Source organism: Haplochromis burtoni, unplaced genomic scaffold (genome assembly GCF_018398535.1).
Source record: "Haplochromis burtoni strain Fernald_Lab_line unplaced genomic scaffold, NCSU_Asbu1 Contig_2187, whole genome shotgun sequence".
Classification (NCBI taxonomy): Eukaryota; Metazoa; Chordata; class Actinopteri; order Cichliformes; family Cichlidae; genus Haplochromis; species Haplochromis burtoni.
The window spans coordinates 3796-15233 of NW_024584548.1; the positions used below are offsets into that span (position 1 = coordinate 3796).

The 11438-nt window shown below is 40.0% G+C and overlaps 3 protein-coding genes across 3 annotated transcripts; 1 reads left to right on the top strand and 2 right to left on the bottom strand.

The window, feature by feature from the left end:
* On the top strand, positions 1–722 carry LOC102311287 (GTPase IMAP family member 9; the record flags this gene model as incomplete). Its single annotated transcript, XM_005952931.3, is given in 1 exon segment — positions 1–722. A coding segment is annotated over 1 exon segment (722 nt), but the record flags the coding sequence as incomplete, so codon positions are not given.
* Positions 723–1829: 1107 nt separating this feature from the next.
* Positions 1830–5194, bottom strand: LOC102310660 (GTPase IMAP family member 4). The gene is made up of 3 exons (XM_005952929.3): positions 4323–5194; positions 4059–4130; positions 1830–3500 (listed from the first exon to the last, which is right to left on the bottom strand). Exons 1-3 carry the CDS (start codon positions 4330–4332, stop codon positions 2569–2571), a joined length of 1014 nt encoding a protein of 337 aa, XP_005952991.1. The 5' UTR covers positions 4333–5194; the 3' UTR covers positions 1830–2568.
* A 53-nt stretch (positions 5195–5247) lies between these two features.
* LOC102310974 (GTPase IMAP family member 9-like) lies at positions 5248–6677 on the bottom strand. The gene has a single exon (XM_005952930.3). The coding sequence runs from the start codon at positions 6175–6177 to the stop codon at positions 5359–5361; it is 819 nt and encodes a 272-aa protein (XP_005952992.3). The 5' UTR covers positions 6178–6677; the 3' UTR covers positions 5248–5358.
* Between the last annotated feature and the right edge of the window lie 4761 nt (positions 6678–11438).

Genomic DNA, 11438 nt, shown 5'->3' on the forward strand with positions numbered 1-11438 from the left:
ACACCCCTGGAATCTTTGACACATCAAATAAAGAAGAGAAACTGAGAAAGGAAATAGAAACATGTATAATGCTGTCTGTCCCAGGACCCCATATGTTTCTGCTAGTGATCAGATTGGATGTGCGCTTCACAGAAGAAGAGAAGAGTTCTGTTAAATGGATCAAAGAAAACTTTGGGGATGAAGCCTCAAAGTATACAGCAGTGGTTTTCACAAGGGGAGATCAGTTCAAAGAAAGATCCATTGAAAACTACTTAGAGCAAAGTCCTGATCTGAAGGAGCTCATCGCTGAGTGTAAAGCTGGGTATGTTGTATTTGACAACACATGCCAGAATAATCGCACTCAGGTAGCTGATCTGTTTGAAAAGATAGACCAGACAGTGCAATTAAACGGGAACCATTACACCAGCAGCAAATACAAAGAGGCCCAGAAACAGATGAATCGGAACAAATTGTTGCACGAATGTGGAGACACATTGAACTCTGCAGGTAATTATTTGCTTGTGGCAGGAGCAGTAGCTGCTGCACCTGCAGTTGGTGCTGCTGTAATGGCAGCAGCACCTGCAGTTGGTGCTGCTGTAATGGCAGTAGCACCTGCAGTTGGTGCTGCTGTAATGGCAGAGAAAGCAGCAGCCACATCCGTTCGGCCTCTATTAATGCTTGTAGGAGCAGGGATTGTTAAAGGCATTGGGGGCTGGATCATACCTAAAACAGAGAACAGCTAAGCATTACCAAGCCACGACCTTTATGAAGTCTCTTTATGAAGAAGAGGCTTTTTGTATACAAGTACAAATTCACGCTTGATATTATACCTGCTGTTTTAAACTTTATGAAGATCATCAGGTTTGGTGTACGGTTTATTTCATAATGCTTTTTTTTTTTCATCATGCAATAGTTTGTTTCCATAGATAATCAAAAAAAGAGAATATTTATTGAAAACATATAGTTATGTAGAGGTGAAGCAAAAAGAAAATGATTCAACATCTCTTAATCATATTTTAATCTGCGTTGTCACTACTCTCTCATCTTTGTATTGTATTACAACATTTACAGCACTTTAAAAAAAAGAAATACTACTTAAAATTTGTTTTTCTTCTACAATGGTGCAACTTATTCAAATCATCTGTTGTGTAATGATAGACAAGCTGGACTATGTAGCTGAAGTTATCTGATACTTACGGTTCATTACAGATATTTACTGTAAATTCTTGTCAGGATTGGGTTTTTCGTTTTTAAATTTAATGTATGATCTGATTTACAGTTTTATATTTAATTTTACTGTAAAAGGGCATTTGAAAGTACATTTTCCACTAAAATCAATGCCATTTCTTGTGCCTTCTTTCATTGTTTTAAATAAAGTCATCCACTCTGTACCAGAATGTCATTAGTTCTTTTTTGCTCATGCCCCACCACCAAGATTGTGCAAAAACCTCCATGTTGAAATTCATCAGTCTTGCTGATATACAACACTAATCATACACTGGCTGACAGCTAAATTACCATGTTATGATATCACATTCAAACTGCATTAAAATAATTAGATTTTACACTTGGTCTGGTTTAGGCTATATGAAAGGTCATAAGGTTTTCTTGGCATAAATGGATGGAAATAAACACAAAATGCATAATAAATAAACAAACCGCACTTATGACAAATGAAACTGAAACAAGAAATGATTCCAGGTACAAGTTTTCTTGTAAGATTCATTAGCAAATAATACATAACACTCATTCCATTGCAGGTAGTCAAACAGATGAAAATAGACCAATCTAACCTGTAATACAGGTTGTAGGTGTAGTTGGCATTTAAAATATAACCTGTACATTTGAAGCACCATAACTCAGTTTACAACCTTTTCACATCTGAACACACCCTTTATTTGATACTGCGCCTCCTTTCATTTGTAATTTTAAATAAATAATGTTCAGCTTCAGTGTGTTTTGTTCTTAATTGCAGAAAAAGTAGCAGTGTCCTTACTTTGATCCTTTTGTGGTTGACAGAAACTAACTACCATTCATTTTAACATCTGTGCTGGTCATGTTTGTACTGATGGTATGCACTGACATTGTTGTAGTGGCAGGACAATGAGGACTTGCTCTGTTTCCGCAGACGTGATGGGTCAATGGACGTCTACCATTGTTTCTCATTTCCTTTGGGGAAATGAGCTCAGAATGCTACTAATAAAAAGTAAAGGAAGCAGTGTGTCAGTGTCTGCGCATTTTAACAGTTATAAGTTACCAAGGTATAATCTATAGGTGAAAAAACTTTTTACATTTGGGTTTTAATATTAATTATTTTGAATCCTACTAAAGAGCCAAAAGAAGTGATACTCACATTCATATATAAGATGTAAACGATAAAAAAGACAAACAAGCACATTTCATACCATTTGTTTACTATTAGCTTTAAATTCACATACTCGTTTTGAAACAGAACCTAAACAAGTCACTAACGCATAGTTCCAAACCATAATGTGTGAGATACTAATACTGTATATGGAATATTTCTGTTTTTTATTCAGTGACACAAACTGTAGCCAAACAATAGCCTTGCCACTACCCTCCATCTTGTTATACAGGCACGTTTGCTTTAGCCTTGCATTTTATGCCTTTCCAAATGAAAATGGCAGATAAACCGCATAAGATTCCCAGGACAAGTGCAGGGGCGCCTAGAGCCAGGGCCACTGTGGTGTTAGCTCCCACTGCAATGACCACCCCAGCAAACACCAAGACAACAGCAGAAGCTGCGGCCACGCGTATATTCTTTCTTTGAACCTTTTTCTTCCTGATTTTCTTTTCCTCCTGCTTCTGTCTCTCTGCATCCCATATTTTCCTTTCCTCCTCTTTCTTCTGTTCCTCCTCTTGCTTCCTCCGCTCCTCCTCCTCTCTCAGCTTCCTCTGGGCTTTCTCATACATTTCATTCGTGTAGTGCTTACCACCGTTATCCTGTACCATTTCCTTGATCATATTGATCAGCTCTTTTACCTGCACACGGTCATCCACGTCAGTGTTGTTGAAAGCATGATATCTGCGTCCAAATGTGATCGAGAGTCTCCGCAGCTCCTTGCACTCCTTCAGAGCATTGTCAGCTTTAGCTTGATCTTTACACGTAAACAGCATGATTGTGTACATGGAAGCATCGTCTCCAAAGTTATCTTGGATCCACTTAACAGCATTTCTTTCCTCTTCCGTGAACCTTACTCCAAGCCGGATTACCAGTAGGAAAGCATGAGGGCCAGGAACTGACATTTTGACACACTCCTCTATTCTGACTTTTAATTCTTCCTCTGAGATGCCTGTATCAAACAGACCCGGAGTGTCAATAACCTGCACCAAGGTCCCATCCACTTCCCCACTATGAATCTCACAGTGTTTGGTCACAGACACAGAGCTGGGATCCTCTTTGAAGGCAATTCTTCCAAGGATAGTGTTTCCGGTTGCACTCTTCCCTGATCCAGTCTTTCCCACTAAGACTATCCTCAAACCTCCAGACAAATCCAGACCTGTGGTAGAAACAACAGACACAGAATTACTGGCATTTACAAAAAATGGGATCCTTTCTTTTCTGCCTTTTTAGTCTAAAGTAAATGTTTTTGTCTGTCCCTCCATCTTTCCAATGTTAAAAAATAATAATAATTGAAATATTTTCTTTTGCAAACATTTGAAGAAAACAAACTTTTTACATTTTTATTTTTTATAAATCATAGATGCAATTTCAGTTTTTCTGTGGGAAGCAATTCAAATGAATGGGTGCTATTTTAAAATCGCATTTTGAATATTTTTATAATCAGTGAAACACCCCAGAAAACACATAGTATGTTTACACCCAAGAAGCTTAGAGACCATGTACTAATTTACTAATTAACTACCGTGGACTTTCTAGAGAGAAGAATAAGTACAAATGAACACACACAAGTGGCTCTTTCACAACTGGAAAAACTCATATAAATTAAAAATACTAACAAAGTTTATCTTATCAGTTTTTAATTTTAGTAAAAAGTGGGTTGAAGGCATATGTTTGATTAATGAGATTTGGCTAGAGAGAAAATGAAGGCACTTACCATCAAAGTTATTCAGACCACACCCATCAGACCGAGGTAGAGTTTTCTGCTTCTTTTCTCTAAGTTGTATTTCTGTGAAATAAAAATTAAATCATTGAGACAAAAAAGATAAGAGAGTACTAATCACTGACAGCTTTATGAAGTTTGGCATCTTTCTAAGTCTGTCACTTGTGCTCTTTTCTCTGTAACAGTATCACATCTTACAGTAATTAAAGTAATAATGTTTTTTTTTTTTTTTTTATTAATTCGGACAGATGGTCTTACCTTCAGCCATTAGTTCAGATCTACCTTTTATATGTCCCAAGTGACCAAACAACGTCAATGTCCAGACCTAGGTTGTAGACTTAGACAAGCTCCGTGTCTCAGCACATTTCAGATTTGTTTTCTGGGAAACTTCTGGAAGCCTAGGCACTGGGGGGGCTTCCCATTTCCTTGTATTGTTTTCAGTTTGAAATTTGAAAACTGTCTATCCACAGTTCTCCAAATATGGTGAACAGGTTTGTGTGTGGACATAATTATAACTTTTAAAACATGTCATAGCAAATCTACAAAAATATTTAGGTTGCTCAATTGATCACATTAGACTGTTTCACAATAACTCCATAATGATGTCTCTCTCTTCTTAGAGTGGAGCAAGGGGAGTTAAAATTACATGTAGTGTGTCACATTCTTGCATTGTTGATGTTTCCTCACTTTAAAAACAGGAAGTTTTAAATAACAAAAAAAGAAAAACTAAAAAAAAAATCTTAAAATGTATTTGTTTGTTTATTTCTGCAATGCAACAGGAACTCATTTGTTTTAAATTGTGACACTAAAAAAAACTACAGTACTAACTGTCAGTATTGGTGGATAAACATAGCAATAAGAATGGACATGACAGTCACAAATTTTTATGTCCATGAAAACTTGGACATGAAGGTTTCATGTCCAACCTTGGACAGTTTTTAGTTGGAGATAAAAAACAAACAAACTGCTTAATCTCCAACCCCGAATTAAAAAAGAGGTCTATCCGGGGAGGGATGGACTAGTCATCAAAGAACACATTATTGAACATGCTTACATCACTCACTCTTACAATTCAGTTCATTCAGTTCAATTTTATTTGTACAGCACCAAATCACAGTCGCCTCAAGGCACTTATATTTTAAGGTAGACCCTACAATAATACATACAGAGGAAAACCCAACAATCATATGACCCCCTATGAGTAAGCACTTTGGTGACAGTGGAAAGGAAAAACTCCCTTTAAACAGGAAGAAACCTCCCACCTCTTTCTTTTCTTTTTTTGTAGCTCTTTCACCTAAGCAAACACGTCCTTCATGGAGTTTAATCCAAGTGATACACCAATTGTTTTGAGAATAAATAATTTTTTATATATTCCCACACCAAAAATTCCCAGGGCAATGAGACTCCAAAATATAAACCTAGTCCATCTATCCTCTTTATCCTTTTTTGCCAGTTTCTTCTGGGCTTTCTGGTACATCTCATTGGTGTAGTGATTTCCACCATTGAAGTCCACCAATTTTTCTATTATATCTAGGAGTTCTCTGACTTGGGTCCTGTTCTGTCTCTGCTTATTGATGAGTGAATGGTATCTTCCCCCACATTGGTTTATCAGCATTCGTACAGGTTTGCTTTCTCTCAAATAGTCTTTCAAAGATTTTCCCTCCAGCAAATCAGCATGTGTAAACAGAACTATCGTATACATAGAAGCTTCTTCGCCAAAGTTGTCCTGGATCCACTTCACAGTGTTCTGCTCTTCTTTTGTGAACCTTGACTTCAGACTGATCACTAAAAGAAAAGTATGGGGTCCAGGAACTGACTGCTCAATGCACTCCTCAATTTTTACTTTCACTTCATCTTGTGATTTGGTTGTGTCAAACAGCCCTGGAGTGTCAATTATAACAATGTTCCTGTTACCCTCTATTACCTCTTTTCTGTGACAGCCATTGGTAACAGACTCAAGTGACATGTTTGCTTTAAAAGCACTTGGATCCCCCAGGATGGTGTTTCCAGATGCGCTCTTCCCTGATCCAGTTTTTCCAACCAGAAGGAGTCTCACCTCTCCCAAATATCTAGAACCTGTGAAAATTAATATTTGATTTGAAGTAGTATGCATAATACTATGCCATCATAAAATAACATGACACTGTTCATGTTGGTTCATAAGTCTTGAGTCATGCTTATGGCACTTGTCAACCAAGTGTTATTAATTTATTCATTATGTCAGATTTATTACTTAGGTGATGGTCTTTGAAATGCTTCCATTGTTATTATTTTGAAGATGGTCAGTATTTGATGGTTGATAGTAGGGGTGTTTGTATCAGGTGCCCAATGTAGGATATTTCTGTACAGATTCATTTTAAATGATCAAAAATATGCTTTACCGGATTTTCTCTTTCATAAATTTTTTTTTTTTTTTTTAAAGTTTGAAGTAATTTAACTGAAAACACTAATGCTGTTAAACAGTATTCAGAAAAGTAGGACATCTAGAGCTCTGACTCACAAAAGTACAAACTGTTTTGACGAGCTATGAGATTCAAGTGAAAAGTACATCAACACAGTAACAAATATCTTTAGTTGTTATGTTACTGCTTAGTTAATTTCATGTTTTAAATGTTAGTAAAAATGCGCCGAAGAGCCGAACAAGAGAAGGAAGCTGCCATAGCAGAAGCCAATTCTTTAGAAGCTGGTCTACTTGAATTAGGTTTCGAAACACGCAGTGTAGCTTATGGGCCATCCCTATCTGAGAACAAAGAAAAACGCACTGCGCAGTATGTTTTGGAACAAACAGCTATCAATGCAGCAGAATCAACAGCCCCAGTAAAAACTGAATACAAAGACCCTGCACCCGCCTTTCAAGAAATTGCTGTAAAAGAAGGAAACAAAACAAACTGTGCTGCTACTCATAACGAACTGTACAAGCCCCTATCCACCAGCTACAAAGAGTTTACACCTCTTGTTCAGACACCATATAAATCCAGTTGTGCTTAAGGCAATGAACATGCCCCGAGCCAACCGACTTACGACCTTGCCAAATATCTAACCCGCAGCCAGCTCATTACTACAGGCCTTACCAGCTTTGATGACCAACCCATGAGTTACTGGGCATGGAAATCATCTTTCAAAATCGCAATTGCAGGGTTAGACCTTTCACCAGGAGAAGAGCTGGATTTGCTGGTGCGCTACCTTGGTAAAGATTCAGTTAAACAAGCCAAACAAATGAGAGCTGTCAATATCAGATGCCCTGAAGTTGGTTTAGCTATGGCTTGGGACAGACTTGAAGAAGTATATGGCTCCCCAGAAGCTGTAGAGCAAGCTCTCTTTCAAAAGGTCGACAGCTTCCCTAAAATCACACTTAAAGAGCCTTATAAACTCCGTGATCTTGCCGACCTAATGTTAGAGCTAGAGACAGCTAAGTTGGATGGTTACTTACCTGGCTTGTCCTACTTAGACACATCAACAGGGATCCAAGCGATAGTCGAAAAATTGCCGTACAATCTACAAGAAAGGTGGATGAATATTGGTTCAAGGTACAAACACGATTATGGCGTCAGCTTTCCCCCCTTTACTGTGTTTGTCAACTTCATTCGCACTGAAGCCAGAACACGAACTGACCCTAGCTTCAGCGTTCACAGCCCTAACCAACCCATAACACCAGAACGAAAGCACATGCACGAAAGGTTCCCCAAAGGGCCCATATCTGTTCACAAAACTCAAGTACAGGACAAGGCAGATGCAGAAAAATCCAAATATGCTGTGAATCCAAATAAACAGTGCCCAATTCACAGCAAGCCTCATCCTCTGAAAAGGTGCAGAGGGTTCAGAGAGAAACCCTTGGAAGAGCGCAAACAGATCCTCAAAAAATTAAACGTCTGCTTCCGCTGCTGCTCATCTACTGACCATTTAGCCAAGAACTGTGAATCAGGAATCACGTGCACTGAGTGTGACAGCAAAAATCACATTTCTGCCCTCCACCCAGGTCCAGCACCACGGGAGTCTAAATCGCCCCCTTCCCCACAACAAGGCGGGGAGAGTGACAAAGCAGACACCCAAGAAGTCACGTCTCGGTGTACTGAGGTGTGTGGGGAAGGAGTGAGCGCCAGAGAATGTTCAAAAATCACACTAGTGAATGTATACCCTGCTGGACACAGAGAGCAAACAAAGAAAATGTATGCAATCTTGGACGATCAGAGCAATCGATCGCTGGCACGTTCCCAGTTCTTTGATGTTTTTCAGATCCAAGGAGAGAGTCGCCCGTACATGTTAAAGACGTGTGCCGGACTCACAGGAGTATCAGGAAGAAGTGCTTCTGGCTTTATAGTAGAGTCAGTGAATGGAAAGGCAAGTCTTCCTCTGCCAACACTCCTCGAATGTAACGACATTCCAGATAACCGCTCTGAGATACCAACTCCAGAAGCTGCCCAACACCACGCCCATCTACGACAGATCGCTAACTTGATCCCGCCATTAGACCCAAATGCCGACATACTACTACTGCTGGGAAGAGACATGCTTCGAGTCCACAAAGTCCGGGAGCAAATAAACGGCCCAGACGACGCCCCATTTGCTCAGAGACTCGACATGGGTTGGGTCGTGGTAGGTGACGTCTGTCTCGATGGAGTGCACAGACCCCCACACGTGAACAGCTATAAGACTTTCATACTGGAGAATGGCCGTGCAAGCCATTTTCAGCCATGCAACAGTCAAATAACTGTTAAAGAGACATTCACCAAAGCTCCTGAGCGCAGTCACAGCCCCTCAAGCCTTCCTGTGTCAGGATGTAATGTGGACAGCATTGGTCAGCAGGTTTTCACACGAACAGCGGATGATCACAGACTTGCACCATCAGTTGAGGATATGCAGTTTCTCCAAATAATGGACTCAGAGTTCTATCAGGGCAGTGACAATAATAGCTGGGTTGGTCCTCTGCCTTTTCGATCGCCACGACAACGGCTCCCGAACAACAGACAACTGGCTTACGATCGCCTTATGTCACTCCGGTGCACTCTTGAAAAACGACCTGAAATGAAAACACACTTTCTGGAGTTTATGGAGAACATGCTTACCAGAGGATATGCTGAAGTGGCACCAGCTCTCAGTCAGAACCAGGAATGCTGGTACCTCCCTTTGTTTGGAGTTTACCATCCAAAGAAACCTGCCAAAATTAGGGTCGTGTTCGACTCAAGCGCCCCATATGAAGGAGTCTCTCTCAATGACGTGTTGCTAACAGCAGTGTTGGGGAGTAACGGAATACATGTACCGCCGTTACGTATTTAAAATACAAAATATGAGTAACTGTATTCCGTTACAGTTACCGTTTAAAAAGGTGGTATTCAGAATACAGTTACTTTGTTGAAATAAATGGATTACACTGCGGTACTTTCCTGTTTCATATTGTCGCGGGTCAGGACTGTTTGGGTTTTGTTTGACAGCTACGTTCTGTTGTTCCAGGCGGCAGCGTTACGGTTGCCATGGTTACAGGGCGACGCCGCTCTCTCTCTCTCTGCGACTGTGTGTTTCCTGGGTGAGAGAGCGCCTTTTCGTTGTTGTTGTTGTTGTGCTAAGCTAACAGGCAGAATGCTACAAGCATAGCTCTAAAGAATGTAGCATCATGGGCAGTGTAGTCCGTGTTGCAGGGAGAATGGACTGCCATACACGTTATGTGTCTGTGAGCGCGAGGAGGGAGAAAAAGGGGAGTGGAAAGGTACGAGTTGTCATCGAGGAAAAACGGGAGCTGGAAGCATGTAAATATAATAATAACCACTGCAGCCAAGAAGAGTGCCTGACGAGCCCAGTTGTAAGTAAGCTATTAAGACTCGACTGTACACTGTGTTCGTGTTTTCCTCCGAAAACAATAAGTTCCGTTGGAGCAGCCTTTCAACGCCTCTCTCTGTCTCTCGCAAAAAAAGTTGACCCACACAACAAAGTAAAGCTATTTTTCGGCTACGAGCCGACAGGGACCCCGCCGTATTAGTCAGAGGTCCCTTTACTACAGTTCGGAGTCGCGGACCTTCAGTAATAGTAATAAATCACACAGCAATAGTACATTCACGTTGTTGTAAAAAGCATGATAATATATTAAGTAATCCAAAGTATTCAGAATATGTTACTGTCATTGAGTAACGTAACGGAATACGTTACAAAATACATTTTGGGGCATGTATTCTGTAATCTGTAATGGAATACATTTTAAAAGTAACCTTCCCAACACTGGCTAACAGGCCCCGACCTCAACAACAGTCTTGTTGGGGTGCTCATAACAGAGGTGTGGACTCGAGTCACATGACTTGGACTCGAGTCAGACTCGAGTCATTAATTTTATGACTTTAGACTTGACTTGAAAAAATGTTCTAAGACTTGTGACTTGACTTGGACTTTTACACCAATGACTTGGGACTTGAATTGGACTTGAACCGGTTTACTTGAAAAGACTTGATATTTTACCCCAAATATAAAATTTAACATGCATATTATATAGAGATTGAAAATGTGACGTCATTCACGGGTAGAACCGCAAAGGATTCTGGGAACTCGTGGCAAGCGGTACTAGCGCACGCAGGCTTTCAATTAAAATCAGTTATACAGCGATAAAAAGAAACACAAAAATGTCAAGAAGCCGTTGTATTATTAACTGCAATAGCCGGTCGCATGACAGCCACGGGAAGCCGACGGGTAAAGAGATCGGTTGTTATCGGATTACGTCGTTGAAGAGAAATTGTTCGAGCCATGTTTCCGAAGTAACAAAGAGGCGACTGGATTGCAGCCATTCAAAGACCAAATATAACGTCCCAGAACACTCCAGCTCACAGGTTAGTCTGCTCCAAGCATTTACACGAAGGTCAGTGTTTTTTAGTAGTTAATACGTCATTTTCATAACATAATTAGTGATATAGGTTACAAGCAAGTCTGGCGCTGAACAGAAATTGTCGCGCTATGCTCCTTTGTTTATTGTGCATAAATAGTGAATTGTCCTGACACAATATTGTGTTTCGCTTCTGTTATTATGGTACATTGACAAAAACATATACTTTTATTCACAGGATAAAACAGGTTTTTTGTATCACTAATTGCCCAGTACGATTACAGCATACAGTATTATTGTCACTGCTACATTTCTGTAATGAACCAGAAATTATTTCCACTACTAATTAATTACCGTTGAGCTCAAAGGTCCTATTAATAAACGGTTAACGAATGTGTATTTATGACGACGATTTGTGAGACTGGTAAACTTATGATACGTACGATGGTCTTTACTTTCTACACGGTGCATTTCAAGGTCCTGCACCCATCCGTCGGTAAACTGTACCTGGGCTTGTTGCAGTGACCGGAAGTTACTAAACTTCATGAGTGTATGCACTCACTCCAAGAAGCGTA